At 34.7% G+C, this 27291-nt stretch overlaps 4 protein-coding genes across 5 annotated transcripts; 2 read left to right on the forward strand and 2 right to left on the reverse strand.

The window, feature by feature from the left end:
- Nucleotides 1–1246: 1246 nt before the first annotated feature.
- On the reverse strand, nucleotides 1247–6518 carry LOC112029892 (protein NONRESPONDING TO OXYLIPINS 2, mitochondrial). 2 transcript variants are annotated; one of them, XM_065778533.1, is made up of 3 exons: nucleotides 6267–6518; nucleotides 5983–6101; nucleotides 1247–1527 (listed from the first exon to the last, which is right to left on the reverse strand). In XM_065778533.1, exons 1-3 carry the CDS (start codon nucleotides 6401–6403, stop codon nucleotides 1502–1504), a joined length of 282 nt encoding a protein of 93 aa, XP_065634605.1. In that variant the 5' UTR covers nucleotides 6404–6518; the 3' UTR covers nucleotides 1247–1501. The 2 variants fall into 2 exon arrangements, with proteins under 2 accessions (XP_065634605.1, XP_065634606.1); XM_065778534.1 differs by having other exon boundaries at nucleotides 5922–6101.
- A 2947-nt stretch (nucleotides 6519–9465) lies between these two features.
- On the reverse strand, nucleotides 9466–13299 carry LOC112029799 (uncharacterized). Its single transcript, XM_024062485.2, has 8 exons — nucleotides 13046–13299; nucleotides 12642–12836; nucleotides 11752–11812; nucleotides 11559–11595; nucleotides 10955–11032; nucleotides 10742–10814; nucleotides 10153–10192; nucleotides 9466–9926 (listed from the first exon to the last, which is right to left on the reverse strand). Exons 1-8 carry the CDS (start codon nucleotides 13085–13087, stop codon nucleotides 9877–9879), a joined length of 576 nt encoding a protein of 191 aa, XP_023918253.2. The 5' UTR covers nucleotides 13088–13299; the 3' UTR covers nucleotides 9466–9876.
- Nucleotides 13300–15522: 2223 nt separating this feature from the next.
- On the forward strand, nucleotides 15523–16523 carry LOC112029912 (uncharacterized). Its single transcript, XM_024062598.2, has one exon. It carries the CDS (start codon nucleotides 15659–15661, stop codon nucleotides 16382–16384), a length of 726 nt encoding a protein of 241 aa, XP_023918366.1. The 5' UTR covers nucleotides 15523–15658; the 3' UTR covers nucleotides 16385–16523.
- Nucleotides 16524–19153: 2630 nt separating this feature from the next.
- On the forward strand, nucleotides 19154–27131 carry LOC112029789 (nuclear pore complex protein NUP85). The gene is made up of 18 exons (XM_024062475.2): nucleotides 19154–19681; nucleotides 20254–20356; nucleotides 20465–20575; nucleotides 20687–20770; nucleotides 21135–21206; nucleotides 21334–21390; nucleotides 22114–22233; nucleotides 22358–22558; nucleotides 22695–22805; nucleotides 22917–22954; nucleotides 23150–23306; nucleotides 24238–24339; nucleotides 24442–24498; nucleotides 24689–24835; nucleotides 24996–25066; nucleotides 25163–25250; nucleotides 25624–25680; nucleotides 26384–27131. Exons 1-18 carry the CDS (start codon nucleotides 19290–19292, stop codon nucleotides 26576–26578), a joined length of 2163 nt encoding a protein of 720 aa, XP_023918243.1. The 5' UTR covers nucleotides 19154–19289; the 3' UTR covers nucleotides 26579–27131.
- Nucleotides 27132–27291: the final 160 nt, after the last annotated feature.

Consider the following 27291-nt stretch of genomic DNA (forward strand, 5'->3'; position numbering starts at 1 on the left):
TAAATGGATGCCACCCTAACAAGGTAAGTGGTACCATGCATGCTGTTTGCTAATTAAGAGTAAAGACAATGATGATTATAATACTAATTATTATTATTATTATTATTTGATAATTATCATCAACTGCTAATTAATAGATGCATGGGGGAATATTTTCATGTTCTTTCTCAAGAGGCTGTGTCCTTTTCATAGACACTTCTGCTACAATCACTTGGCAGCCCTTTTTATTAGTGAAAACTTCCTCAATTGCCCTTGCATGTTTAACAAGTGAACCTTTAAATTATGCAGCATTATCTTTTCATTAATAATTAATACATGCTCAAACCCATTGTTAAGCATTTGTTCATCAGAATTAACAAGCCAAACAAAATTCTGGAACAAACCAATTTTCCCACAAAACAGAAGAGCTTTTATACGAAAGTTCAGATCTTAGACACTCATAGTTGAATGGATATGATTAATATTCCAGAATTGAAAAAGACTTAAAATTTATTTTCCCAAAAAAAAAAAAAAAACAACTAAAATTTTGACAATTTGATTTTATTGTATTCTCTCATATACCCAAATGGATGGTTAGGTGTTGCAATCATGCATGAATGGTTGGGGGCAGGTACTGCAAGTATGAATTTGAATTCATACTCGTACGTTGAAATAATCTAACAATACCACTAAACTACAAGACTTTTGACTAGTACGCGTATATCACGCATAAACACGCTCAATTCTTGCGAGTGGGCATGAGTAGACGTAGAGATGCAAAAGAAAGTTCAGTTAGTGAGTGGAGAAAGATAAAGACAAGCAGAGTTTTCACATGCAAGTGTATTGTTATCATTGAGACATGGGCACTATGGCCCAGTTCCTTTTCAAAGAAATGGGAGACATTGCGACATTATCTCATAAACCTTCCCACTTCCTCACGTACACTTCACGTCGCCTAAGAAGATAAGTATCTTATACAGAAGATCTATATCACATATAAATCAGTTTATGGTAGATAAACCACAACTTTGTTACCTTTAACTCTTACAGAAGTACGCTTTTTTTTTTTTGATAAGTTCTTACAGAAGTACAAAATAAACTTATCAAAAAGAAGTACAAAAGGGTTTTGAAATAAAAAAAGAAGTACAAAATGGTAGATGCCTGCAGTTTTGAAATCAAGATCGCCATATAAGTTTCCATTGATATAAGGGTCTTGAAAGTAAAAATATGAATGAAAGAAAGCCAATAATTTCCATGAGCAAGGACAGAATGATAAACCACATTGCAAAGAAACTTTATTCACTAAATGGCTCTGTACTACATTGATGCTATAGAGAAAATCAACACTGAGTCAGATTTTCAAGAATTCTAGCAACAAGATAAGCCAGAGAATTGAATTCTTGCACCCATATCCCAATCATACAGAACTGTCAAAAGCAACTCTTAGCCACCTAATGAAAAGGACAATCCAAGAAGAGCAGCATGACTCTGATCCATCAATCACTATCTTCTAACTGTAGTCTCATCGTGGCACACTGAGACCTAGTTCTGAACAAAATTGAAAAAAGCAATGTATTAATCAATGCAATACTAGTAAATGCTTCACAAAAGAAATGGGCTTATTATGACAGATAAGTCCTTAAGAAAGCTATTTGACATTAATTTTTTCTATCCCTCTGAAGAAGCTAATTAACTAAGGCAAATAATCCTTAAAAGTCAAATGAATTAAAAAAAAATAAGGATTAATTACTATAGTGCAAGAGTTAAATAGTTGCCATCTACTGTTACCATAAGGACAGAAGAAACTAATCCTTTAGTCCAAAACTATTAAGAAATTACTGAGGAAAAAAAATTCGTTGGGGACATAATTATAGCTAATTAAATTAGCAGCAATAACCAGAAAGATAAACTAATTGCAACTGCAAGAGGGTACCAACTGAAACCTTGAAAACCCCCTACCACAAATAAGTACACACATTGGCACAAATTATTACATTCAAATTTGATAGTATCATTCTGAATCTTGGCCTGAGTTAATTGGTAACATTAGAAAATTTCTTCAAATCAAAATTAAAATAGTGGAAGTTTTGCATGGGAAATGGTCAAATTTGGACACTGTTTCAACTTGCTGAAGTCCTAGAAAAAACCCCAACTTTGGCAAGATGCACATACTCATTGGTTCTTGAACCAACGATGAAAGTAAGACAATCTTACTATGAACACAAATTTCATATAGTCTAAAAGTGATCAGGGATTCAAAAAAAATAAAAAGGTGTTCAGATGACCAGTGTGCGAAGAAAAAATTTACAAGATTGATTGTGCAACCAAGTCTATGTATTTTAAGCTCGTGAAATACAAGTAATCATGACACTTTAACCAGTGGACTTGGTTTATATATATATATATATTGGTAAGTTACAGAAATAAACAATAGGTGTTAAACCCACAACCTTACCCTCCATCCATTTTTATCAAAGAAGGAAGTGTTATTTAAGTTGGAATCTATTAGCCCCTTTAACCACTGGACTAGTTATCATTGAAAAGCTTCAAATTAGAAGCAAAAGGTATAGGGGCCAATGAGCTCTAGCTCAGCAGGCACCTCCTCCTTTTAAAGTACTAAGATGAGGGTAAAGGCTTGGGTTCAAGACCCATCGGGTGTGTGTGTAACTTACCAATAAAAAAAAAAAAAAAAAAAAAGAAGCAAAAGGTTTGCACCAACCCTTATATCTCTATGTAATTCATCAAAATGGAAAGAAAATGTGCAATTAAACAGGTCAAATTCCCAAGTTATAAGAATTTAATACCATTGCATAATGAGCACTGGTACGACTAGCATAAAGCTAAAGAAGCTTTTGCAATCTATTAATTTTAGACTTAGTGCATGCTTATCAAAGAAGCCTTTTTCAAATCAGTGTCAGGTGCTGGGTGGTTAGTTCGGTTTTCTCAGTTCTGCCTACACCCCTATCATGAGCTATCAAGTACTTCTAATCACATAACGTAAAGTCTAGGGTCATGCCAACAATATAACCTATAACAATTTAATTTTACAACTCCTTGAGACAATACATTGATGTTTAAGTTAGTATATTTATGACAAATGATTCTCTAGTAAACACATATTTCTTTTCCCGAAATAAAGAAGGGAAAGGAGGGGAGTGGTTAGTGATATAGTTCAGCAACTCACACTAAGAGATAATTTTGAGAATAACTATAATCTTATCATTACCTATCAAAAAAAAAAAAACTATAATCTTATCATAAGAAAACAACATTGAAAGCCAAGAACCATAATGTATATGACACTAAAATATGATGGGGACCATCACAAGCATGATAACATTGGGTCATACACCAGTATGCCTGTGCAAGCAGAGCTCCACATCATACTTTCATACAAATACAAGAATAAACATCTTGTATTTGTGAAAAAAGAAAAAGAAAAAGAAACAGAAAAACAGAGATTAAATTAAATTTTCATTGTGTTTTATTTGTTACGGACGATCTTCAGCAGGATGCATACTGGTTCTGTGTGTGTGTGAAAGAGAGGGAGAAAGCCCTATGTAACTAATCAAATTATCATTAATAATTCCCACACAACTCTCCCAACTTATTTTCAAGAAAATGTTAATATTTCAGAAGTCTCTTCATTGGTAATATTTTCAAAGCTTTGTATAATAACTCCTTGTGATAATCATGACAGAAACTTCACCATTCCACCCTTTATCTTAAAGGATGATACCATATAAGTCAAAAGTACCCCCTTTGGTTTTTTGTTTAATAAGAGATGTAAGTCAAAATTACCTTATTATCTATCAATATAAATCTTAAGCAAAAATATAATAGGAATCACCATAATGTCTCCTCAATTTCCCCCTTTCTTGGTCTTCCTCTTCTACAAGCTACCTTTATAGCAGTCCCTTAATTATCTTTCCCTCTATCCATTTTCATCAATAAGCTGCCCCTCCGACATAGAACAAATTGAGGAATTTGTGTATGTGTGGTTGTGGTGGGTTTAGATTAAGAGAATTTGTGGATCTTGGGTTTAAAACCTTTTAGAAGAAGAGTTATGGTTCAAAAGAGAAGGAAAAGAAAATAATTAATAGAACACACACACACACACACACACACACGTGTGTGTGTGTGTGTGTGAATAGTGAACAGAAATGTGAACACTTGTCAGTATCTGAGAGTGAGAGAGAGAGAGAGAGAGTTTTGTTAATACTCAAAACACTCAAAACCCTATGGCCAATATGCCTCAATACTCAAAACACTCAATAGTTTTATTAATTAACTCACTTGTTGGAGTACAATAAGACACTCATAGAGCTCACTCTTAAGCTTAACTTCTCCTAGTAGAACTAGAACTTTTTTTGTTTGTTGATAAGTTAGTAGAATTATGGCTTCTACCTTGACTAGTAAACCAAGCCCTAAATAAATTAAATCAAAGCCCACACATAAAGAGCTAAGTTGACAAGAGCCTATTAATGATAGGATTTTTATGAACATAAATATTACATATATTATCCTGCTGCAATTAGCCTTTAGCTTGTCCAAAAGGAAAAACTTTGGTGCAGATATGATTGAAGAACTGTTTCTTGTTCATATCTCTCATCAAAAGGTGCTATTCAATAATGTCCACCTAGCAAATCCCCCAGAGAAGTGACCAACCAGGGCCCTATTGATGAATGAAAGAGAGGGTTTACGCAGTTGGGCAATTCTACTCCGGACAGCAGGTAGGTCCAAAAATATGGGCTACCCCAAGCAATGCTTTTATAAAGTAGCTGGCATAAGCTTGTGTGATCCAGCAATGTCCATGGTAGTAACTAGCAATGCCTTGCTGCAAAAGGGTACATTAGGAAAAAGTCTAATACACACCCTGGCTCTCTTATGAATTATGATGACAAACATTAGCCTACTAACTAATAGTTTACCTGCAATTATTATTTGACTCCAAATTTTATTATTCAAGAGACTAGTTAGTTAATATGTCAATCCCACAGAGACCGTTGCATCCCAAAGGCTGGTTCTTTCACCTAGCATGCGCGCACACACACAAAATTGCTATTTTTGTATCTATATTCTTGATTTATCCACTATGTCGGTATGGTAGGTTCTTTGAGCCTAGTTCTCATGCCGCAGATAAATTTTGATTCATCCACTTTTTTCCAAGGGTTTCATGATTGGATATTGAACTCATTTCAAATATGTATTGGGCATTGCTTTTCTATGCCACGCACACTCACCTTTTTCTTTTTTCCATATTCTTGATCTATCACTAGGTCAATCTAGTTGGTTCTTTGCACCTAGTTTTTGTGTCACAGCTATATTTCAATTCATCCTCTTTTCTAGTGGTTTCATAATTGGACATTGAACCTATTTTATATGATGGGAGTTGTCAGTGGGTGTGTCATGCAGGTGTGGAATTGAAACTGGGACCTCATCCTCCACTCCACATTTGTGGGGGAGGAGATTCCATTTGGTCCCAACAATCATTGGCCCAGCACATGTCTAACAACCAAATGTAAGTTAATATCAAATAACAAGAAAGGTTACAGGGACGTTAAATAGTTCAGAACAAACCTTAAGCATTAAATTAAGTAAGAAAATTAAACTGTATCTTTGCGGTAGACCGTTAATGAAGAATATTTGTGCCCCAAATAACAAATGTTAGTTCATCCAAGCAGAAAACCAACTGCTACAGAGGCAAAAGGATACGATCCTTTCAACTACACACTATATCTTTTCTTCCAATTCACGCTAGAGGCAAAAGATCAGAAAAACCAGATAGCGTGGACCTTTAAAGGAGTTATCAATATTGTATGCCAAAAAAAGACCCTATAAAATAACAAATGCTTATTCTTTTATAAGCAATCAATCAAATTACAAACACAGGAAGACTTGAAATCCAATACCAATTAATTATAGAGTAAAAAGTTGCTTACAGATACTACATTTAAAACAGTGGAGAAAATCAAACTCCTGGGTTTGCACTGCAAAGCATACCCTGAGACAACGACCTGGAGCTCGTAGAATCGAGTCCAAGGCACGACGTGAGCCGGGCCGAAGAGACCGCTGAGTGGAGAGGAAGCAGAGACTGAAGAGCACCCAACTGAGGAACCGACCTGAAATTTCAAAATTTTGCAACTTTGTTAAAAAATTTGCTGATTTTAACGAAAACCCATTTGAGAAATCGACCTGAATTTACAATTTTCAAGCACCAACGGTCAAAATTCGAAGAATTGAAAAAAATGACAAAAATGGCGGAAAAAGGGTTTAAGGGGGCTTGCCCTGGAGTTGTGAGAGGAGAGCGGGCCGTGACTGTGCGAAAAGAAGGTGCCGATTTGGGCTTAACAGTGGGTTTGGTGAATGCCGATTTGAAGACAGAGAATGTTGGTTGTGAAAGAGATCTACATCGATAGGCCATTGGAGAAGACAGAAGAGAAAAAAAATGTTAGGTTTTAGTTTAGGGTTTTTGGTTTTGGCAACTGGGAGTGAGAGGGTTTAGCTGGGTTTGAACATTCTGAGACAAAAATTACCAAAATAGGATCATGGGATGACAAAACCTTTTTTCTTTTCTTTTCTTTTCTTTTTATTTTTTGAGAAGATTTTTTTTAGTGGGAATTTCTAAAATGTTAGGCTATAAAATTGATTTAACAAGAAAAAACTTTGTTTATTTTTATTTATTTATATAATAGATGAATTAAGCTCAATTACAAATTTAGATGTTGTTATTAAACAAGTCATACTCAAATAAAATAATGTTTTTTGTGGGGGATAAGGGGGCCAGGCCCAAGTAAATGGGCCGAATACCCATGAGAGGACTGTTTCACATCCGAAGAGAAAGATGCGGAGAATGCAGGGCCCAGAGTGAAGTGGAATCCTCCTGTAGAGAATCATCGCTGTCCGAGGAGGATATCTCCAATCCGAGGAGGACATCACCTATCCGAAGAAGATGTTTTACTTTGACATGATATCGGAGACTAACTGAGTAGGGGAAAAGCCTGATTGATTGTCCGAGGACTCCACCTGGTCAAGATAAGCTCAAAACATGTTCAGGAACGATAAGGATGAGGAAATATTTGAGGGAAAGGCTGCTGCCACCGTATTCAATGCATTGCAACAGCTTTTCTGGCCGCATTTATGTGGAGAAGACCTCTGAACAGTACTTCCTAACCTACCGCCACTCACACAGAGATGAAAAGAAGCTGCCTGACGTGACAGGTACTTAAGCAAGTTCATGGATAGGGAGCACGTGGACGGTAGAGATGAGGGTGAGAGTGGCTATATAATAGAGGGAGAGGGTTTGAAGCAAACCATGGAATGTATGGAAACTGATGAATAAATAGTAAAAAGAGTGATAATCCTTTGTTATGAATCCTTTGCTAATTCTAGCTCTTTGACCCATACTCTACAAATTAATTGTCTTTGGGTTTACGTAGAGAATTTAGACCCTACATTTTTGTAACTAAGATTTGATTTAAGTATATATAATATTATATATTTATTCAATCTGTATTATATAGCCTCTATATTGTATTGTGTAAAACTGCAAATTTGAAAACAAGTTCACAATATATCAAATAATAAAATTATTATTTATAATTTATTGATAATATAAATCCATTTTTTATTAAAGATTAAATACTTTTTAACAATGATGGTAAATATAATTTTTATATCTTTAGGAGCAAGAATCGGTTTATATAATTAAATAAAAATATATAATTTAGTTGTTAATAATTAGCATAAATTTATGAAGTAAAAAATAAAAATTAGCCATGGTATTTACTGTTTAAAAGAAAATAGAAAGCTAATTAAGTAATTTGTAAACAAGCTTAGATTTGTTCGAGAAGAAAATGAACCAAACTTGAATATGCAATATAGTTTATAGAATGTTCTCTTTCTTTCTCCTCACCCAACATTTGTTTCCTCTCATTTATAACTCATTATTAATGTTTTTTTTTTGTTGAGAAGAACTCATTATTAGTGTTGATTATTGTTTAATAATTTGTTTGTTATTTTATCTATTTGCTGATGGAGAATGCTAAAGTTACTGCAAACTAATGTGGACTTCAACAATCTAATAATTGAATGTTTAGTTTTTATTTTTATTTTTTTTGTGATTTGTATCACTTCAGTTTGTAAGCTCAATGTAATAAAATTTATAGTATCTCTAGCATTAGTCTTTGTTGTCATGCTAACCTTATAGAGATAAGGATACATGGATAGTTGTCATTAGACTTGTTACTTTCAAGATTGATGTGATTAGCACTGTTCAACCCCCCTCCCTCCCCACCCCCTTCATATCTGAATTTGGGTCCAAAGATATGCAAATCAAAGATTGATAAATGTTCGACAACAAAAACATAATCAAAGGCAAACCGGTAAGCCAATTACCAAATGGACCTAGTCCTGGTGGAATGGACTGAACTCATGGGCTACTAATAGAGCAAGTGCCACAAGCAATTAGAGTTGTAAACAACCTAAATTGAGCTAAAGCATTAAAAGTTAAAAATTGTTCATTTTATTTCAAATATGAACAGAACTCGTACTTATCACCAAACTAATTAGATTATACATTCAAACTTGGTTTATTTTCTTATCGAACAAGCTAGAGATTGATCATGAGATACTTGAATAACTTGTTTTTTTTCTCCCATATATAGTAACTTGTTCTTAGAATCTCTTTTACCAGAAGAAATGGATATTCAGAAGTCTGTTTCTAGCAAATCTCTGATGGAAGTAATGAGGCTACCAAACAGACTACCTAGAATTTTTATTATAGAGGCATGAATTATGAAAGTTGACTGTGAGAGAACTGTTGACTGTGTAAAGTCTCTGCTACTTCGGACTTTGTTTGACTAGTCTCGTATGTGGGGGTTTACACATTGTCATTCCTTGTTTGAATTTCTTAATTCCGTTTGTCTTTCTTTTTGACTGGTTTGTATTCTTTTCAGTGCAGTGAGTTTACTATCGTAAGTTCATTGTACTTTTATTTTCAATAAAGTTTATTACCTATAAAAAAAAATTTATAGAGGCATGAATTATGAAAGTTGACCTGCCAAAAACAGAGGTGCTGTGAGAGGTGTTCATCTGAATGTTCTTATGTTTCTGGGCTCTGAAGAAAGAAACAACTAAAGTATATAGGATGATGCAACATTCATTCAAGTGTACATGGAGTACCTTATGTGATATTGGCATATTGCAACTCTTTGCGGATGCACACAAGAGTATACCGGTAAAGCATTTTCGGATTTTTTAAGACTTGACAAAGAGAGACCTGGTGAGCTTAAGGTTGTTTCAACTCTAATGATCTAATCATCACCTTGGTGTCACTTCATCACAACTTTCAGGAAGGATAGATAGGCTGGACATATTCTCTCATATTCTGATGTCTAACATACTTGGAACAAAATATAAATTTTCAAATAAAGTGGAAGTGAACGGTAGTACAACTTTCATCTAGTCCAGTAACACAAAGAAACATTGATACAATTCATGTCCTTTTTAATTGCCAAAAGAATGAATATTAAGTCACAAATTTGCACTTCTACATTTGATCTTACATGTATTCAAATCAGTACAAAGGAAAATTCAGGATACCTAACTCCCTTTCTACTACTTAACTTTCTCCAGCTCTCTAGGGATTATGTGTACAAGACACCTGATGGCATTTTGTATTAAAAAATAAATAACATTTCTCCTAAGGAAAATGGACTAAGAAAAATAAAATCTCAATCAGCCACTGCTTGAAGCATGGTCTGCAGCACCTTGGCCATGTTCTCTTCTCTGGATCACAAAACATTCTCTCCCAACAGAAATGCAGCAAAAGTATTACACAGAAAACTGACCGGAACTTAGAGACTCAATGAAAAAGGTCTTTTTTCTTCAACAATGTCAGAGCAAGCACAGTTTTCCTGTCACTGAATCCACTGATTCTTTTGGTCCTGCTCAAATTAAAAGCAGCAATTAATAGATACACAATAGAGAAAAAGGTATTTTCGGTTGGTGACTTTATCCAATAAACATCAGTAGCTACAAGGCAATAATATTAATAGCTGATTGTTTCATCATCTAAATAAAAACTTTCACAATAATTACTGTGGCCTTGCTAAAAGTTGTATGAAAAACAAGCAACAAATAACCATTTTAGTGGCAGAGAGAAAAGCATACCAGGTCCAACGGCAAGAACTGTCTTTGACCCAGACAACACCTGAGCAAAAAATGTAAATCAACTGAAGCTGAGACCCAAAATGCATACTTAACAAAAATCCTTTAAGATATCTATAATCATATTGATATTACAAAAGTACTCAAAAGGTTCCATAACCCAGAGTTCCATAATATGCATAAATTTGACAGAGAATATAGGTTCAACATTTATTGTAGCATTTACAGGAATCTTGCAAAAGTGATACTAATAAAATAAAGCTATAACATTTACTGCAGTGTAATTGAGGTAAAGTTCTGATCCCTTCATTACACAGAACAACAAAACCTGCAGCCTATGAGGTGAAGCTTGTGACTCAAATCCAAATTATTAAGTGCTTAATACCTGAGTACCTTGTAATTCTAAATTGCCAAAAAAAAAAAAAAAATGAAGGTTCAAATAGTTCTACTGCATGCTAATCCACCAAGCAAATGAAAGAAAAACACCACCCAAATGAGAAGTGGGGATGTAATTGCATAACAGGGAACCAATCATCAGTATCATTCTCTGAAAGCCACAAAAAGAGCTCATTCCATATTTTCAGGACAATACCTGTGTTCTTCCAGCATCGGCAACAACAAAAGTTGGAAGGCCAATGTTCTCAGCTGCTTCCTTCAGCTTATTCCTGATAAAAAGCAATACCCACAAATCAGCAAACAAAGAGATTTGTCTCCAATAAATAAATAAATAAGAATGTTTCAAACAAGAGAGATATTGCTATATCTAGTGAATAATCAATCATTTGCAATGAAATCACATGCTTACATTTCTTGTTGATTCTTGCATGTAACAACTATTTTGGGTTGCCCACATTGCTCCCACTGTCTTAAAAGGGATCGATGGCTGCACTGAAACTTGATGGTATTATTTTCAATCATAATATGAAAAATATTAATAAATACATAATAAGAGCGGGGTTGTCTAGATTCACTTCATTATTAAACATCTTCACGAAAAGTAAGAAAATACACACTTATTGTCATCTCTGTATTCAAGACTAGAAACTTGAAAAATTGCCATTTTTGGTTGCACGCTGCACTTTTAGATACTGTAAATTTTCTTGAATTAAAAGGAAAAGGAACTAATTTTTTTCCTTACATGGGACCAAGTACATAGTTTTTGATATTTTCTAAACAATTCTACCAAGCAAATAATTTTTATTTTAGCCATATGGCTAAAGATGGTGAAGAAAGGACAAAATATAATAGTGGTTGCTATTAGAATAACTTTTAAAGATGTAAAAAAGGGTGCATGGTCGATCAAGCTGACAGTCTGAAGCTTGAAAATTTAGTGCACATGCAATATAATAAGGAACAAAGTTGCAGGTTTCTCTGCACAAGGAGGAGACTCATAATCAGAACAATGATACCTTTGCATCAATTCCGCATACATGCCAGTGGCAGCATCTGCAAGATCATAAAAAGAATATTTAGTCATCTGTTTAACAAAAGATAAAGAATTCACCGCTGAGTGAAGAGAGACGAGAAGCACTGGACCAGAAGAAATTAAAAATTGCAATCAAATGGAACACCACAATATTAATAGGAGTTTTAGTATCTTACGAGCACATTGAGATGCAATCTTTCCTGATTTCATCTTTAAGTCTTGTCTAACTACGAGAACCTGAGATAAGCACTTCACCCTTTGAAAATAGAGAATTTTTCAAGAAACAGAAATGTCAAATCTACGCAACTACCACAACCGGATATAAATATACCATTTGAGAAAACATAGAATTTTTCCAAAAAACAGAAACATTAAATCTGCCCATCAATTGATCTGAAGCCCAACACATAACTAACTCCATAGTTTCAGACATCCAAACAACTGTCTTGGAGAGGTACAACTGTATTGGCTGTGGGCATATAATGATCATTTTTTTTTTACTAAAGCAAGTCCCTAAACAAACCCAATAAGGTTCACTTTGTTCTTGCCATGTCTTAAATCTACAGCTCTAAACTGACTATACTCATCAACAAAAGAGAGTAAGAGAATCACAACATTTATCATGAAAATTGAGGATGCATTTGACAGTCCCCAAAAAAATTTATGGCTTTATTGTGTTATATGTAGCATCTGAACTAAACTGGCACCCTAGAAGCTAGAAGCATCAGACAGAACTAACAAAAGTTCAGTATTCCACACCCCCCACCCCCCCCCAAAACACTATATATCAACAAAACAATTATAGGAATTCAATAAATGTAGCAATACATAATTTTCTACTACCATTTGTGAGCATCACTACTAGTTCCATTGAAAAGTGCTGCTCATGATATAAATTCACAATAAATGATAACCAAAAAGATTGGACACTTCAAATTAACCTCCAAATGTACCCCATATGGCAAAACAACTTTAAAAACATAACCCATGAAGTAAAATTCTACAATAACAAAGTTGCAAGCATTAAACTTTCGTATGTAGGTCAAGTAAATAAGGCAAAACAAACCATTTTGAGCTCTTGGTCACTGTTATTTGAGACAGCAAATTGCGGTTTGCCTGGTGCGAAATTTTTCTTATTGGTTTTGTTTTTGGGGGGCTTAGATAGATCCAACAAAAGCCCAAGAATGAAACCAATGACAAGGCCTGGAATAAAGTTCTCTGGGTTGAAACTTAGTGCTAACCATTGTCCTTCTTGCTTTTGCTGCTTATTATTGTAAACAAAAAAAAAAACAAAAACAAAAACAAAAACAAAAACAAAAAAACAACGGTAGGATATTCCGGATTGTCTTTTCCTTTTCCTCTATTATCTCGGAAGCCAAACAGAGAGAAAGGAAGGAAATTTAGTTTTTTTTTTTTTTTTTAATTAAACCCAGAAAGAAAAAAAAGGAAGAGATGAAGAGAAATACTCACCTTCTTTGGAGACTGGGAAGAGTTCCCAAACGAGCCTAACATCACAAATTTCTTGTGGCTTTTAGAGAGAGAGAGAGAGAGAGAGAGAGTCACTGTGGTGTTATGGGCAGAGAGATTGGGTGGTGACTGGTGAGTATGGTCGAGTGGTGCTGTAGCCTGCGGAAGAAAATAGGAAAAGTCATGGCAGTGTTTACTGCTAACCGGAACAACGAAACGCTGTCGTTTTTTTAATAGATAATCCTATCCATTCTTCGTCGTCCTACCAGCTTTTTGGATAGCACTTATTGTTGCTGAAAGTTGCTGAAAACTGATTGTTGCTGAAAACACTGTAGCAAAATAATTTTAAATGTGTAAATAGTGTTGTGGGACCCACTTTTAATATTAAATATTGCGTGAACAGTGCGTGAACAGTGCATGAACAGTGAATTTTGTCCCCCCAAAGTCAAAAATGCCGGCAAAAAAAAAAAAAAAAAAAAAAAAAAGGAGAAAACGTGAAATGCAAAACGCGCCGCAACAAACCGGGAATCCAAACACTCACTATGTGTCCTTGGATTATTTCTCTCTCTCTCTTCTTCTACCTTTTTCTTTATTTTTATTTTTATTTTTAATTTAATTTAATTTTTTTCAAAATAATAATTGTAGGAAACAAGCACTTTAAAAGCCCCAATAAAAAACCCTAAATTTATGTTATCAAAAGTTTTAAGAAATTTTAAAAGAATTTTATTATTTATATTAAATAATTTCAATCAATCAACCATGATTTTTATTTACTATAGATTTGAGATAGAAATGTTACTCTAACTTAGCTAATCTAAGTATATATATTTGTAAAGTTCTGAAAACTTAAACTTCGGTCAGAAACACACAAAAAGTCAAATTCATTTGAGTTATTCTCTCAATTTTTCATCCCACAAAAACTTATTTATGAAGTGATTATCATGTCAAGGGTACACATTGGTTGTTTTGATTGCTATAACCCAGGCCCAAATATGTTGTAAGCTTATGTATCTGTGGAATAAACAAATTAACCCTATGAGTAATCTAGATATAGTTTAGGGTCAACCTAAGATTCTCTAGCATATAAATCATTCGTTAAGTTAATTGTTAACACAAGTTAATTGCAAAGATGTAGATGTCAGAGGTGCTAGTTGCCTACCTAGACTATTAGGCTGAATCATGTTATATTTTTGCTTTTGTTTTCTCTCTCCCTCACTCAGTTAACTTTCGTTTTTTGCTTTGGTAAAAGGACACTCAAAGAATATCCCCTTGCAAAATACACATAGAAAAACTCCAAAATAACCCCACTAAGCAAGTTTATCTCCTGTTGTTAATACGTTTTTAATTGTCAACCGCAATATTCTTAACCACACTCCTCAACTTCCTTCATTCTAAGCGCATTAACAAGTTGCTGCACATAATTAAGTAGTAGCCAGAGTTCGTGATGGTCCATCTTGCTGCATCCTCATATCTAGAACAGCTTTCCAAACCCATGTTTAATTTGTTGATAAAGTTATAGTTCACCTTTGTTTCAGCCTTGCGTGCTACATCATATAACAGCCAAACTTTATGAACTAGATAGCAAGGTGCCAATTATGATGCCATATATAGTTCTTAGCAAATGTTAACAAGCACCGTGTCTTGCTTCTTAAGGTTGGACTAATATGAATCATTCTTAACAAAAAAAAATTAGATAAATAGAAGAAAAGAACAAAAAACTATCCCCATAGTTTATGTTAATATTTCTTTCTCTGTGAAATTGACCTCACAACCTATAAGAAAAAAATGACATAAATGATAAAACTATTAACGGTCATTTTACAGTGCGTGTTAATACAATCCTTCAAAATTTATAAACTTTTTGACTTCATCTCTATTAAGTTTAAGGTTAGTCAATTACAAACACAAAGAAAGTATGAAAGATGTTGGAAATATGCATGATCCGTATGAGCATATACAACATCCTCATGTGGTGTAAATGATGAGCATTGATGCAAAACTTTTCCTTTGTTGTTTGCAAATGTAATAGCTTGGTGCTGAATTTATATCACAAAAAGAAAATCGTTAAGCCAGCGTGAGGTCAAGTCACAAGTCACAATGCTTTGGGTTTTAGAAAAATAATCATCATATATATTATTATATATATGGTTTACAAACGTGGTTTGACTAATAATATTCTGTGACATTAACATATTGGATGGACAGTTGGACATCTTTAAGGGTTTCGTATATCCAGAGGCTCAACCATATATTTATCTCGTATAAGACCATACGGCTCTACCAAAGGCCCATGACGTGCCTTACAGTTTTCCATTACTGCAATTTACACACAAAGACACCAAATTCATCAAGCTCTGGCATTCTCCACCTTTAATAGTTAATACTGTTTTCCATACCTACCCGCAATCCTTCACGTGTCCCACAAAACTGCACAAAGAATCTCTTCCAAATTCCCCCCTCCCTACAAAACCCCCGTATCCGACACGTATCTCATTTTCCTATAAGGACTCCATACTTAAAACCAACAACGACACGTATCAAAAAACGACACGCATCATTTTCTCAAAACCAAAATTTACCACCTTAACTCCCAAAATAAACGACCTTTGTTTCCCAATGGAGTCTGTTGCCTCCAGCTCATCATCAACACCACACAACCACCGTCCTCAGCCGCGGTTCAAGCCCACGCAACCCATCGCAGACAGGATAGTCCGAGCCCTCCGCCACCAACTCCGCCTCCTCCACCGCTCAGAATCCAAGTTCTTCGTCTTGGGTGCCACGGGAAACGTTTACACTGTAACCTTATCAGCCACACCTTCATGCTCGTGCCCTGACCGTTTAACACCATGCAAGCACATCTTGTTCATCTTTATTCGAGCACTGGGTGTTCCTGTAGAGGATGTTTGTCTTCGTAGGAGGACTCTGAGGCCATGCCAGCTCAACCGACTACTCGGTTCGCCTACCTTGCCTGACTCACTTGCAGGGGCTAGCGTACGCGAGAGGTTTCATCAGCTATTCGTTCAAGCAAGGCAAGGTGACAATTTGAGACCAGTTGTTGAGGTAGAAGATGGAACTACGTGCCCAGTTTGCTTGGACGAGATGGGAAAGGAAGAGAGAGTTGTGAGGTGTGGGACTTGTAGGAATCCAATTCATGAAGAATGCTTATTGAAGTGGAGGAGAATTAGGGGAAGAAGGTCAGCTAGTTGTGTGATATGTAGGGCAAGGTGGAGGGGGAGTGATCAAGAACAGTACTTGAACCTGGCTGCTTATGTTAGCGAGGAGGACAACGCAGGTGATCACGGCGGCGATGGGGGTCTGGGTCTTGGTTTTTGTGGTTGTTAAAGTCTATTTCATCCTCTGATCTCCGGCAAGAAGGAAAATGCATGTTAGGCTTTGGGTTTGGGATATTTGTTAATTTGTATATATTACATGCGTAGAACGTTGTAAAATTTTAAGGGTTAAACAGTGTTTTCGATTTGAATTTTTGTTTAGGTAATTATGTTGTTCAGTTCATTCTTAATATTATAACATTCTGGAACAGCGCAAGAAAACACCAAGATAATGATGAAGTAATTCATGGCTTTCTTCTCAAACAAAGAGGAAAAAAAAATCATGGCTTAATTAGGTGTTTCCTGATATTAAGGTCCAAGCTAGCTAGCGATCTTGGTAATAGAAGTTCCCAATTTCATAAATCCTACCATTCTTCTTTCACTATATTGCATGCCAACTTTTTAATTTCCTGCAACAATCTCCTAAGAGGAACGTGATTTGCCCCTGCAATAAATGCATGTCTTCTTCTAACCTCAACCCCAGCTGCACCTCTGTTTCCTTCTCAATGCAATTTCCGTCGTAATAATTCTTGCTCCGTTTATCGCAGATACGCAAACACGTCTTGTTCATCTTTGTAAGATGGTATACGTCTGATTTTATTTTATTTTTTAATTGAGTTACATTGTGTATGTTAGTTTTTTCAACTCATAAGACCCAACCCAACCAATCATGTATATAATTTTTTTTTTTTTGAGATATAAATATATTTTTAGTACCCTTATTTTAATTTTATTTTGTAATGATTTATTTTAGTATTTTGAGAATTTGTTTGAATGAATTTGAAAATTTAGAATATAAGTTAGGAATATTTTGTGAATTATAATAATCTATTGAAAAAGTGCTTTAAATAATTGATAAAACCTTAATTTTTTATGATATTTGGAATATGTACGCACAATTTACTGAGCCAACTTAACTCATATTGTTTTTTACATATATGATGCATGGGTTTGGTTAGAAAGTTATAGGTTGAATGAACTTTCTAACCAAACCCATGCATATTTTGTTATTTGAGAGAAAGAGAGATTTTATTGGATGTATATGAGTTTGAGTTTGAGATTTTTTGCTAAAAACCGAGAATATTATTAAAACTAAACAAAAACAGCATCCTTCCTGTAGGCATCCAAGATTGCAATAGGAAGAATATGTGAATTACAATAAACAGAAGAACTATGAACAATAGCAAATTTAGCTAGACAATAAGTTGCAGAGTTAAACTCTCTTCTAACCCGGTTAATATTACAACTAACAAAAATTTTGCTAAAGTCTACAACATCGCAAATCATAGATTGGAATCATTGGATAGGCCAAGCAACGGTGGAACAACCTTCTTTAATAGCATCAAAACAACTTTTAGCATCACCATCCACTTCAATTTTTCATCAGAGTTTTGTTATCTCTTTTGTATTATCTATATTTGTTCATGGTGTTGACTTTTGTGTGTTTGTCTATTGTTTTTTTTTTTGAAGTTATATTTGTTTTTATATTTTTCTAGCTTATAATAATTTTCACAATTAATCTGTGTGAGTGCTATCTAGAGGTCTTTCGCGAAACAAACTAAGTTCACTACCTAGGAATTTGAATTTGTTCTCTTTAGAGATTTTGCTAATTGTTTTGAGGATCCAATTATCTTGAGAAGAAATATGTCAAGTGAGTCATTTACTAAACCTTCGACAATTAGCACTATGATCTCTAATGCCAAAATGAATGAGAGAGAGAGATGATATAACAAACAATTTTAACATGTGGCAATGCAAAATTATGGATTTCTTAGTCGAACAAGAGTTGGATATTGATTTGTAAGACAAAACTAAAGAGATGTCAGATAAATGTTGAGAAATATTAATAGATAGACTTGTGGCACCATCCATATGTATTTGACCAATAATTAAAAATATTTTGTTACGAGGGAAACATAGGCTAAGGAATTGTGGGAACAAATTGGCGGACAAATACATGACCAAGAATGTGGAGAATCAACTCTATTCTAAGAAAAAACAAAATATTAAACTCACTACCACACATTTGAATTATTACAACAAAATATTTGCTAATTTGCAATATTAGGGATGCGAATTTGCTATTAAACTCACTACTTGATATATATGAATACCTTATTACTACTTTTTTTTTCTTCTAAAATCTTAATACCACTATTTTTTTTATGAGTATTAATACTATATTTTTGTATGGAAATTATGAGATTAAATGATGATGTGTACCGTGCTTTGATTAACAATGAGTATTATAAGAAAGATAGATAAGCTTATAGGGATAGGTTAGTGAAACTTTGACAATTACAAATATGGATAAGTGAGGAGTTAGAAGGTTGTTCAATCTTTTCTCAAAAAAAAAAAAGAAGGTGGTTCAGTTTTCATGAGAAATAATCAAACATATGAGATTTTATATAAGATTAATATTTTGAAAATTCAATTGATGATTAATTTTCATATCTCTTAATAATATGAACATCAGATTTTACAATTATTCACAAACTCATGTTTTGTGTATATTTTTAAAAGATAAAAAGTTTAAATTTTAAAATTTAAATATTCTTATAATGAGATAGTTATTAATCTCAATCTATTTTGAGGTTTTGCAAGTAAAGAGAATAAAAGCATATAATATGTAATCCAACAAATTTTTTTCCCAATCAAAGTTATGGATTATACTCATTGAATTGAACCCATATTTTCCTCCAAAAAAAAAAAAAAAAAATTAACCCATATGACAAAGTTTTAAAATTTGTTTGAACTTTAAAAAAAAAAAAAAAAAAAGTTTTGTCGACCCTTCACTCTTCAGTCGTACCCCTTGTGCACGTTAGCATCCCCATGAGTCTCTCCACACACTCTTCGCAAACCCTCCCAAAACCCTAGAACACTCTCATACACTCCGACTCTTAGCTTCTCCGTCCACAATGCCCGGCGTAACCTCAGGCACCGGCGACGGAGCCTCCGTATCCGGCGCCGGAGCTCTCGTCCCTTTATCTGCAGAGGCCCGAAGCCTCTCCGTCTACCCGCTCCACCACGGCCTCAAGCCCCCACTCGCTCGCATCGCCATCTCGTGGGCCCGAGGCAACGCCCTCAGAGTATCGTTCTTCCGTCAGCCCTCCGGTGACGACTCCAACGGCGCAGCCGAGGTCGGTGGGAAGGTAATCGAGGTGAAGCTCAGCGACGGAGATGGAGATATCGGCGACGCGCAGTTCCGGAAAATCGCGTACGGTTCGGTCTCGCCGTTCGCGCTTCTTCAGAGCCGGAGGAACTCGCTCGCGACCATGTCGAAGATCTCGTCGCCGTATCACTTTGAGTGGTGAGCAATATTGGAGGAATTTGTTTGTTTTGTTTTTGTTTGAATCTGTTTGGTTGCCTAGAAAACTGAGCAGAAATATGCAAAAGCAAAAGAAAAGTTTGAATATTGCTTTAAATTTTTTTTTGAGCAACGAGGAATTCACATAAAGAAATTTAAGAATTTTGAAGCTCTTAGTATTGGTCTTGTTGTTGTTGTGTATGTTTTCAATTTTGCTTTACTTAGATTTTGTTATTTGTTTGAAGCTTACAATGATTTTCAATATATTACGAAGACTGAAATATGATTTTTCTGGCTGTTCAATTTGAATTCATTCCATTTAAATAGCAAATTCATTCAATTTGAGAATGCCTTTCACTGTATTTTGCTGGAGCAATAGTTGAATGTGTTAACAATATTGGGAGCTATTCTTTTCATAGCTAACATTGGGAGCTATTCTTTTCATAGCTAACATTGGGAGCTTTTCTGTAGAGAAGTGAATGCCTTATTCATTTGAGGATTTCTGATACATACACTGTTTCTTCATAGAATTTTGTGTTTACTATATGGTATTTGACTCTTTTTGGGAAAACTAGGTGGGAGTATGTGATGGAGTATAGCAGGGACATAAAGGCACTTCTGGGTAATCCTAAGTCGCTTGCTAGTCCGTTGATTGATGACCCAAAGACTGTTTTAAAGGTGAATCTGCAAATCTTGATGTTGGGGCTCTTTGACTGTGTACTAATGGGCATGGGTTCAACATTAGAATTATGACTTTGAAACTCAATTTAAAAAACATTTATGTAGAATGTTGAGGAGCCAACCAGTTTGAGAGCTGCGTGGGAGCTGATGGAAATATTTTATGCAGACAAGCAATCTCAATCATGGCTACCTGAGCGGCTTGTTGATTGGTTAGCTGTAATGATCTTTCTTCCACTCTCGATCTGTTGATTAAGTACATTTTGCCATTCTTTCCTTAGAGGTGATCATTTGTGTCTCTGTCATTCTAATGGTGCCATCTTTTGGCAGGATTACGATTGTCTCCTCTCCTCTACACAGGCAACAATCCATTCAAAACTTGTGGATTTTCAGAAAGAGCTTGTTACTTTACAGGTTTGACACTATTCTGTTCTTTCCATTTTGTTCATTCTCTTCATCTTTTATCACACGAGACTTCACCATGGTTCATACATATTTAGCTGGGTTGCAGAACATTTTGCTATCAAATTATTGTTACTTTTTTAGAGTGGCTATCAAAAGTAGGTTTTTTTTTTTTTTTTTTTTCCATGGTTTAAATTGAATGCAAACTTTTTTGGCGCAAGGATGTTAATTATGAAATTACTTCTGCGGTTGCCCATTTACCTGTTATTTTTAAGTTCTCTTACCGGTAATATTTTATTTTTACTTATCAAAAAATTTGTTTTATTATTTAGTTTCTCTAGGAAGGTTGGAAATTTTATGAAATTCTTCTATGCAGGTCATTGAGGATAATCCTAAATACTGGGAAGTAATATCATCAGCACTTGCAGTTGGCTGGCTAGATATTGTGGTTAGTAGAGTCCTCTTTTCCCCATCTTTTTCTTATTTGTACAGTCTTGTCTTTATTAATTTACTTCGTTGTGCTTTAGATTTTATGGTGCCAATGGACTAGATATATGCTGTTTGTTTTCATGCAGGTGAAAATGTTGCGCTTGCATGGGTCTTATCAACTAGATCAGATAAACAATCGCGAGGTTTGATAAATTTACTATGACTTGTTGAGTATAATAGTATGTTTTAATAGATGTACAATTGGATCACAGGTTCAAGCTCCAGTGGAGCATTATAGTAGATTAGGATTTCTAACTCAGCTCCACCAATATATATATATATATATGATGCAGGAGACACAAGAAGATTTTTATTTAAAATTATTTATGTTTGCAAGTCAGTTTTATTTATATGTTTTAGGTTCTAGTAGTTTATTAGGTTGTTAATATTTTAATTTGGAAGCAAGGTTATTTTTGCAATAAGGCAATTAGGGTTTCTTACGCGAATTAGAACTAGGGTTTAGTAATCCCTTTATAAGCAACCTATTGTACTCCTTGAGGAGATAGTTGATATTTTAATGAATGAAAAAAAGAGAGATTGCATATTAGAAATCCTTCATACAAGATAAAGTAGGGGACTGCATCCTCAAAATGATTCTTTTTTCTTTTAGTGGTTATCTCCTAGACAACAATGCAAACAGCCATTTGATTGGTAAATGGGTTTATTAAAACCTGGGAACTTGTAAAATTTGTGTTGTACTTAGCAAAACTGCCAAACAAATTTAGATAAATGTGGGTCATTTGATGGTCCTTTTTAACCATGTCTATGATTTATGTCCAGAAGTTAGTGATGATACTGCGACAATTGGATTTTTTTTTTTCCCACTCTTGACTTATCTCATCTCTGTCCTGCATGTAATTAAACAGACAGAAAATGGACTGGTAGAGGCAGTTGCTGTTCTTATTTCAAAAATGCCACGGCTGCGTCCTGATCTGGAATCTGGAAGATTAGGTGAATGCTATAAAGCCAAGCCTGATTTTGTCAAGGTATGTTTTTGTGTGCCAAATATGAATCATTCTTTCTGGTTTTTGAGATTTTTCTTCCTTAAAAAAAAAAAAAAAAAAAAAAAAAAAAAAAAAAAAAAAACTTAATATCTTTTTCATTACATAGGCTTGGGAGAAATGGAGGGCACAAATTACTAAGCTGGACTGTAGTGCATATTGGGTTCGCTGTGGTCACCAGCAGACCAGGGAGGGTTTGAGAAATATGCTACGACTCATGCTGGGAAATACTAACAGTCTCTGCACAGCAACGTGTCATTGGATAGAGTTGTTTATTTCTCACTTTCTATACATAAGGCCTTTCACTGCGGTAATGCTCATTAATATTCTGATTTGTTTGTCTGGACATAAATAAAATTTTATTCTTTGTTTCTATTGTCTTGCTATTAATTTTTTGTCTGTTTGTTGGAGTCTGAAGTGTCTGTTAATTTCTTGTCTTGAATCAGGGTTTAGAAAGCATGTATAATGTGGCGCAGAAATGCATCCAGTTCAAATCAATGTCTGGTTCCCATGGGTTGTTAGGATTAATTATTGGAATTCTAGGAGAAAATACTGAGGTGAGTAATGTTAATAAGATAACGGTACTATACAATCTCTATAAATTTCAATGTTCTTTTTCCTTTTGCCTTTCACGCTCTCTTAAACTCTATCGGACTTTTTAAAATCAGGTTGTCTTAGCAGAATGCTCCAGAGAATTTGGCCCTTGGTGAGTTATGACTTTATCTTCTCTTCCTAATTTTTTATATAGAAAGCCATGATTGGAGGTGCTATTATTATTTTTCCCTTTTTATTTAACTTGAAGTTTGGAATTATAGATTGCTAAATGAAATAAAACTTCAACATGCTTTTGCTTTATTTTTGAGATTTTTTTAATGTAACATTATATGTCACTTATCAATAGGATGGTTGCCCATGCCATAGAGTTGTTGACTGCTGAGAGTGATCAAGCAGAAACTCTTTTACGCGAAGAACATGATAACTTGGGGGGAATCAGCATAGAGGAACTCCATCGGCTTGTCTATGCCCAAGTTCTATCTTCACATTCATTGACTTGGCAAGTGAGTACAAGGGACTTGGATAGATTGACGATACTGTCATAGTTGAAGTATGACTTATAATGGCAACTAGATTATTACCTTTAATATATGTCATTTTGAGAATCACTTTTACGATACTGTCCAAAGGAATTGGTAACCAATTATGTTTTCCTGATGACTGAGGAAATTTTATATACAACCGAATTTGCCATTTGAAGCTTTTATTCCTCATTTGGCCCAATGGCGCTATTATTTAAATTATTTGATAAAATTAATAGTTTTCAAAATTAATTATGTGGCAAATTAACATGGTCATAATTTTTTTTAAAAATGATTATATCAAATTCTTTATTTCAAGAAAATTTTTAATACATTTTCATCGTCAATTCCATGAAATGTTGAATCTTGTTCCTTATGATATCATACCCTTCCAACCATAATTGCCTTTGTGCTACCCGGTGTTCAGTAGTTTCAATAGATTTTTAGTGCCATCTCTAAGGGTCACTTTCTTATTCTAGACTTTGCCTTGTAAATATGAAGTTCTTTTTCTTTCTGTGTGCATATGAACTGTTGGAAGTTGACTTATGCCAAGCTATTAATCAACAGGTCTATCAGTATCTCTACTTAGGTGCTTTTTGATATTTGAACTAATGTGTGTTTTTCTCATCTCAAGTAATGCTTGTAAAGTTTCGTTCTCCTATATGCTTGTATCAAGTAATCCTCACTAACATATTCTAGATTGCACCTTGTAAAATATCATATCATTTTAATTTTTGCACGCATGTGTGTGTATGAACTGTAAAAGTTCACTTGTGGTTGGATATTAATCAACATGTCTATCATTATCTCTTCTTAGGTGCTTTTTGTTTGTTTTTTATTTTTTTATTTGAACTAGTGTATGTGCTCATATCTGAAGTAATCCTCATAAAGTTTGATGCTCCTATGTCTTCAGATAGCTCCAATTTATTTGGCATCATGCATAAAGCAGGGAATGGGTTTGCTAGAGATATTATTGAGCAAGCAACCTGTTCAAAATAATCAAGTACTGCTTAAGGTAATTGATTCACCTTTCAATGTAAGGTTTTTTGGATTTTAGTGTCCTATAATGCGACGGAGATATTTGTGACTGATTCAAGTTGCATATATTTTTATGCAGATTATAGAGATATGCCGTCTGTATGAACTTGACAGTGTTAGTTCAAACATTATGAAGGTATATATTATTTGGTGTAGCATGCTTGTACTATAAATGATTATAGGGAATGCACTGCATGCTGTGTTGGAATTATGCAGCATGGAGTTTGGTAAAGATTATCTCCGTGTTCTTTCAAAGTTACATTTTTGAAAGAGTTACCAGAAATTATCTTTATGTGGAATTCTTGTTAAAGATTTTCAATGTTTAGATTGCTGGAGTATACCACTGGAAGCATGGTAGGAAAGGTTCTGGAGTATTTTGGCTTCAGCAAGCCCGCGATGAAGTTTGTCTTAATAGGATTGCTCAGCAGTTGTTTGATTCTGTTGGAAAGTCGATCTCTGATGAAAGTTTCAAGGTGAATATCTTATGATTCTGTTAAGTCAGGCAACCTGGGGATTTCTGTTATATTTTTGTTTACATGCTTTGATACTTAAAGCATCCTGCAAAACCATGAAGTCTTGATTCTAATAAAATTACTTGATGAAACTCATGTTGTCTATTATTTGTCTGTGCAGCAATGGGAAGGTTTGATTGAATTATTGGGTTCTGAATCTAAGACTGCTGGCGGTTTAGAGTTTCTGCACAAGTAGGATTTTTCTCATATATGCATTCTTTGAGCAGTGGTTTTCTTCATCATTTTTTCTCCAGTCTTTTTCAGGTCTAATCCTTAAATGCATCACAGGTACAGGGATTTCAAAAAATCCCTAAAGCAGGTTAATGATGGAAAAACTAATGACGCGGCTCGGCAAGCTGTAGAATCACTTATATCGGTAGGTGTTACTTCTACCTTTTTTATAAGTTGCTGTCCTCTATAGTTTTTAGTTTGTTGTATCTAAGCTCTTCCAAATTAAGCGGTCAACATTTGTGCCCTCAAAACAAACTAAATTATCAATCTACCGGTCCATCATATATGGAAGACCCCCACAAGGTGGCAAATGTTTTGGGATTTGATTTGTCATCTCCCATTATAGAGTAATGCTTGTTCTTTTGCTATCTACTGAGTGAGGGGTTCCAATCTTTTTAATAATTTCTTTTATAATGATTCTGTAGCTTATGAAAAACCAATCAACACCTCAGTATTCAGCACCTGTAATTTCTTTTTAGATTTGATTTTTGATAATTTCTTTTATCTTGATTTTGTAGCTTATGAAAAACCCATCAACACCTCAGCGTTTTTGGCTGCCTCTTCTATTTGACTCGGTAAGTTCTCATTCTGTACAAGCCTTAAGGGTTAGTGATTGCTAAATTAAGACTTTCTCTTTCTCCAAGCTATAGTCTTTGCAATAGATACAACAGCAATAATAAAGTCTTAAGCCCAAAATTTGGGTTCGGCTATAGATCATTGACAGATAATTGGTTTTGGTCCCATCTATTCCTCTCCGCATTTTATTCCATCTAAAATCACACTTTCTATCACCTCTTTCCAAAGTAAATATAGGCTTTCCTCTACCTTTGTTTTATTCATTCCTTTGACCTGAATCAAATCTGTGAACACATATAGGAAATGGCATAGTTGATCCTTAGTGAACGTTTGGATACAGCCGAAATTTTTTTCTAGTTGCGTCCAGCGTCTGGCAGTGGATCCCGTGCACTGTTCACGGAACCACAAACCTCTTTTTTCAACAAAACTTTCATTAAAAATAGGTCCGACGTCACTATTCACATATTTAAAAATTATTTTGCTATAGTGTTTTCAGTTTTCAGTCTTCAACAATAAGCGGTATCCAAAAAGACCCTTATTATTCATTTTTCATTATATCTAGGTCCAATGAAGCACATTACTAATATGAGATGCCCCAACTTGTATTTATAAAGGATTATGTGGCAAAAAGATAATTTAGATTTAAGGTATAATCTATACAGGCCTGTACTATTATTGCCTTATTCTAATTCTTTTGTGCAGTTGAAGCTTCTCAGTTGGCAGGAGCGTCCTCTGCTAAATGTCTCACAGACCAACCTTTTGTTGAATAAACTGCAAGAGTTATCCATGGCGAGGCTGCGTCCAGATTTCATTGAAGCTGACTTGCCAAACCAGGCCTTAAGCTCTGTGAGGCTGGCTCTTGCTACAAACCTTGGACGTGCTATCCTGGAAGAATGATGGGGCCTACTTTCTGCATAACCAGCTTGCCATTTCGGTACTGGGGCTGTTGGACAGCATGTAGGATGGCTGTTTCAATGTGTTCTGCTGAACATAGCATGACAAGCAGTCTTAACAAAAAGTTTAGAGAAGCTGAAGATCATTATGTTGCGAAGGTTTTTGACAGTCGCACATGTTGTAAATTTGCATGATAGTCAACTGATGCATCCACATATCACATGAGAAGGGCAGTTGCAAAGCGCTTATTAGCAAATTTTGTCTAGGATTGCAGCCAAGAGAGAGACAGTGCACCAGTTAGGTTTTCCTGCCTTGATGTTTAATTGTATGTTAACCATTCTGTTGCTTAGTAAATATCTGAACAGAATTAAGCTCAAAGAAACAGTGTAACGGAATTCAGAAAACATACTCCGATAGCTTAGAGGCCCCATATTCATTGGGTTTTTATGAGTGGGGTGTGACCACTAAAAAATCATTTGGAATGAATTTAAATGTACGTTTATAGTAGTAGAATCATTCGTGAGAAAGTATAAACATGAACCTGTCACATTATCTATTTATTGAGCAGTATTTCAATTCTTTAAAAGGCAATAGACTGAAATTCCTGTCAGTATCTGATGTAACCTCTGAATAATCTTCTTTCTACGCTAGTTTGAACATGATGGAAGCTAGAATGAAGTTATCACAACTTAGGCATTGCAAAGTAAATACTCCTC

The sequence above is a fragment of the Quercus suber genome, unplaced genomic scaffold, assembly GCF_002906115.3.
Source record: "Quercus suber isolate HL8 unplaced genomic scaffold, Cork oak 2.0 scaffold_185, whole genome shotgun sequence".
In the NCBI taxonomy this organism is placed as follows: domain Eukaryota; kingdom Viridiplantae; phylum Streptophyta; class Magnoliopsida; order Fagales; family Fagaceae; genus Quercus; species Quercus suber.

Coding starts and splice junctions, on each gene's coding strand:
- LOC112029799 (XM_024062485.2), bottom strand. CDS start 13,087: ATGTTAGGCTCGTTTGGGAACTCTTCCCAGTCTCCAAAGAAG. Junction 11,813..12,641: donor GTGACCAAGAGCTCAAAATG/GTTTGTTTTGCC, acceptor TGCTTATCTCAG/GTTCTCGTAGTTAGACAAGA. Junction 9,927..10,152: donor AGTTCTTGCCGTTGGACCTG/GTATGCTTTTCT, acceptor TAATTTGAGCAG/GACCAAAAGAATCAGTGGAT.
- LOC112029892 (XM_065778534.1), bottom strand. CDS start 6,403: ATGGCCTATCGATGTAGATCTCTTTCACAACCAACATTCTCTGTCTTC. Junction 6,102..6,266: donor TCTCCTCTCACAACTCCAGG/GCAAGCCCCCTT, acceptor TTGAAATTTCAG/GTCGGTTCCTCAGTTGGGTG.
- LOC112029789 (XM_024062475.2), top strand. CDS start 19,290: ATGCCCGGCGTAACCTCAGGCACCGGCGACGGAGCCTCCGTATCCGGC. Junction 20,576..20,686: donor GGCTTGTTGATTGGTTAGCT/GTAATGATCTTT, acceptor ATCTTTTGGCAG/GATTACGATTGTCTCCTCTC. Junction 24,836..24,995: donor TCTCTGATGAAAGTTTCAAG/GTGAATATCTTA, acceptor TTGTCTGTGCAG/CAATGGGAAGGTTTGATTGA.
- LOC112029912 (XM_024062598.2), top strand. CDS start 15,659: ATGGAGTCTGTTGCCTCCAGCTCATCATCAACACCACACAACCACCGT.